Genomic DNA, 4446 nt, shown 5'->3' with positions numbered 1-4446 from the left:
TTAAAATTACTTACATGTGGAATGTTATAGGAATTATTACAAGATGAATGGTTTCTTTGGTTTCTATGGTCTAGATAGATATGCAAAGCATATTTTGTGTAAATTCTTGTTGTCATATTATGTTAGAAAAAACTTTTTTTTCCAACACCGATAATGGTGTATTTATACGTTATTATAAGTAGGATATATTTTAAAGGAAGACAAGCTAATGAACTAACGAGATAATTATTACCTCTTTTGGATAGCTCCAATCCAATAAATATTTTCCAACCATAGATGAACAGCATACATCGTTAATATAAATAACTTTTGAAATTAACTTGCATGTAATTAAAGATCGATGTGTACTAAAAATATAATAATTAAACAAATAAGAATATATATATTTTTAAGTATTTAAGCTTTTAAACGGAATAATCACAACATTCTTTAAATCAATAGGAATTTGTTAAACCACATTAGAGGTTAATTTTGACTTTGGAAGTAGCAAGCCACTAAGAAATTGGAATAAAACAATAAATATCATATAAACACCCTCTAAAACAACGACAATAGTAGAGAGCTATCGCTAAAGTTATCTTAGTATGATCTATAACTCAGGTTAAAAATCAATTTTTGCAATATATCTAAACTATAAACTTGAGTTTGAGAATTTTTTGTAATTCCGAGGCATGACAAGGAACTTCAAGAACACCCTTTTGTCCAAATTCATATTCATCTTCAGTCTGTTTTAATAATTTCAAGAATGATGGATTATTAAGACAATGAAGTTCCACAATAAACCTCTTTGGCTCTTCTTCTGGATTTACTGAAAATACAGCAAAATATCCTTCTTTAACATCATTTGGTACCATTTCATTATTTGCTCTTGGTGTTTCAACAAATTCCACAACATCAAATTGATGCTTACTGGAAGATTTTGGAATTAATTGAAGATGAATAATAATGTTCTTGAGCTTTACCATAAGATGATTAAGCATGGCCTTGCAATTGTTTCTTTCTTTCCTCATTATAGAATTTTTGAATATGTTTTTGGTAAGGTGATATTTGTTTTTGCTTTCTAAAACAGATTAAGAAGAAGGGAATTTATACAATAAGTTGAATTAAGGAGATTGATGAAACTTCTAAGATGCTAAGAATAGGTCCATTACATGTGCTTGCAACTTGTCATTAATGAATCTTTTCGAATCATTATTCCCTCCGTCTTATATTAGATGGACACTTTCTATTTTACACGATTATTAAGAAATTATTAATAGATTGATCAACTTTACTGTTTTGGGATCTCCAACATTATTTGTCTAGTTTGCAAAATCAATGAATAATTTACCATTTTGTGTCTATTTTACCTTTACTATTAAATACTAGTATTCATTTTTCAATGTTTAGATCAATTATATTTAATAGGGGTGATTAGGTAAATTTACCCCTACCATTTACTGATTCTGAATTCTTGTGTCAAATCAATAGTGAACAATTATTGTTGGGCAAAGGAAATATTACTTAGCCTCTTGAAAAAAAAAATGGATCTTCAAAATTTGTTTAAACTTTCAAAGTCATATTAATTATGGGGGTAAAATGGAAAAATAATTAATTCTAATTTAGTAAGTGTCAAGTAAAATGAGACAAATACTTTTAGTAGTATGATGTTCATCTAATATGAGACAAAAATAGTAATAAATAAAGATTTTTAAAATTTATATTTTAAAATAAGTTATAAATATTTACATGACTTAAGTTAATAAATTATCTTATTAAGAAATAATTAAATATTTTAAGATTAAATCATTACTATATATATAAAAATATATTAAGTTTTTAAAAGCAAATAAAAAAAGTGAAACAAAAAATGTACTTTACAAAAAAAAAAAAAAAGAATTATCTTTATCTGTTGGTCTCTTTGGAATTCAGAGTGTGGGGTTCAAATTAATTGTGTACTTTTTATATGTATTTTTATACAAAACCTAGAACATAGGAGTACATATATTTTAGGGTAAAGGGTCAAATATGCCCTTAAACTATTCGAAAAGGTCTAGATATACCCTTTGTTTAAAGTTTGGCTCACTCATGCCCTCGCCGTCCAATTTTTGGTCTAAATATGCCCCTATAGGCATTAGTTGGCCTGCTGGACATATTCAGCTTATTTTTTATTTCTTTAAATGCCACATGGAATTGCCATGTCATTTTGACTTTACAACATAACATTTATATGAAAATGGAAAGGGATCAATTATACCCCTAAAAAATTTGAACCCATAAACACCGAATCCGACCCATAAATCAACCCCCCCCCCCCCCCTTTAAATAAACTACCCGATCCGTTATCAACAATTTTGTATAAATTTTTATTTTTTTTGGTAAATCCCGAAAATGTGTAATTGATTAATAAAAAATATGAAAAAATAAATAAAATTAATGCCAAAAATTCACAAAAAAATATTGTAACCTTAAATTCAACAATTTCAACAATTTTTTAAAATTTTTATTTTTTCGGTAAATCTCAAAAATGAGTAATTGATTAATAAAAAATATGAAAAAATATAAAATTAACGCCAAAAAATCACAAATAAATATAGTAACCTTGAAAAAAAATTTAAATTTTTATTGTTTTTAATAAATTACTCATTTTTGAAATTTGCCGAAAAAAATAAAAAATTTAAAAAATTGTTGAAATTGTTGAATTTAAGGTTACAATATTTATTTGTGAATTTTTGGCATTAATTTTATTTTATTTTTCATATTTTTCCTATTTTTTATTAATCAATTACTCATTTTCGGGATTTACCAAAAAAACAAAAAAATTAAAAAATTGTTGAAATTGTTGAATTTAAGGTTACAATATTTATTTGTGAATTTTTGGCGTTAATTTTATATTTTTTTCATATTTTTCCTATTTTTTATTAATCAATTACTCATTTTCGGATTTACCGAAAAAAATAAAAATTTAAACAAAATTATTGAAAACGGGTCGGGTAGTTTATTTAAAAGGGGGGGTTGATTTATGGGTCGGATCAGGTGTTTATGGGCTCAAATTTTTTAGGGGTATAATTGATCCCTTTCCATTTTTCATATAAATGTCATGTGGTATAATCAAAATAACATGTCAATTTCATGTGGCATTTAAAGAAATAAAAAATTAGCTGGATATGTCCAACAGGCCAACTAACGCCCATAAGGGCATATTTAGATCAAAAGTTGGACGGCGAGGGCATGAGTGAGCCAAACTTTAAACAGAGGATATATCCAAACCTTTTCGAATAGTTTAAGGACATATTTGACCCTTTACCCTATATTTTATAAAGTTTGGATTATATTTAGTTAAATTTTCTTTCGACAATAATGAAAACGCGGTATAGTATATGGTTCATGAGCTGTCCAATCTTCAATATTTTATCTTAGTCCGTAGACTACAAATAATTGTACAAATCTCCATGTCCCTCTTTATTCTTATTACTCCATCTGTTTTAATTTATATGACATTCATCTGTTTTAATTTATATGACATTTTTTATTTTTTGAGATATTTGATTTGAAAATTACCCGTGGAATCTTCAAAAAAATTTAAATGAAATTTATATATTTGTAAACTATGTAAAAAGTACTATAAATCACAGTAATTGTCAATTCAAAATAATTAAAACATATATAAAAATTTACGATTAAAAATTAACTTGTTTTTTCGAAATTCGAAAAATGCCACAAAAATAAGGACGGAGAAAATATTATTATTTCTCTTAATTCGCACCTAAGTATGAAATTATGTTGTACGAATTCTTTAAAATATTCGTATGCGCTTGTTTGATTCATCATGAGTTATATTTTCTCCGTTTGAGTAAGTTATTTGACATTTTTTATTAGTCTAATCCAATAACTTATATGTACTATATATCATATTCGACTAAATTTGATTTTTTATGGTAAATTTCTCATTAAAGGATAAAGTATATTTTAATAAAGACGATTTTATAATTAACACGATTCAAAATTCGCATCTGACCTGTCATTCTTGCCATGTGTCACTAATTTCCGATTCGTCCAACTGTTAAATCCGATTTTTATCTCACACATGAGTATTAATATTATATTTTATTTGTTCAACAATAGTTGTTCACTATTGACATGATACACACATTGAGAAATAATAAATAATAGGAGTAACATACCATATTACCCTTTGAATATGTTAAATTTAATCTTTTGGGAAATGTATTAGATGTTGAATACTCCTTCTGTCCAAATTTATATGATTTACTTTCCTTTTTAGTCAATCCCAAAAAGAATAACACTTTTCTATATTAGGTAACAATTAAAACTTTAAATTGTTCATTTTACCCTTAGTGAAATGATTTATAGTCACACAAATTTCTATCATTCATTTTAGACCACAAGTTTTAAAAGTCTTCATTTCTTTATTAAACTTCATGCCGAGTCAAACTACTTCACATA

The 4446-nt window shown here is 26.0% G+C and overlaps 1 protein-coding gene across 1 annotated transcript; it reads right to left on the bottom strand.

Annotated features, from left to right (window-relative positions):
• Positions 1-626: 626 nt before the first annotated feature.
• Positions 627-1010, bottom strand: LOC125806943 (auxin-responsive protein SAUR71-like). The gene has a single exon (XM_049486695.1). The coding sequence runs from the start codon at positions 1008-1010 to the stop codon at positions 627-629; it is 384 nt and encodes a 127-aa protein (XP_049342652.1).
• Between the last annotated feature and the right edge of the window lie 3436 nt (positions 1011-4446).

Source organism: Solanum verrucosum, unplaced genomic scaffold (assembly GCF_900185275.1).
Source record: "Solanum verrucosum unplaced genomic scaffold, falcon-dt-bn FXZP01000196.1, whole genome shotgun sequence".
In the NCBI taxonomy this organism is placed as follows: Eukaryota; Viridiplantae; Streptophyta; class Magnoliopsida; order Solanales; family Solanaceae; genus Solanum; species Solanum verrucosum.
The sequence above is the reverse complement of the archived record's forward strand: the minus strand, read 5'-3'. Positions and strand labels throughout refer to the sequence as shown.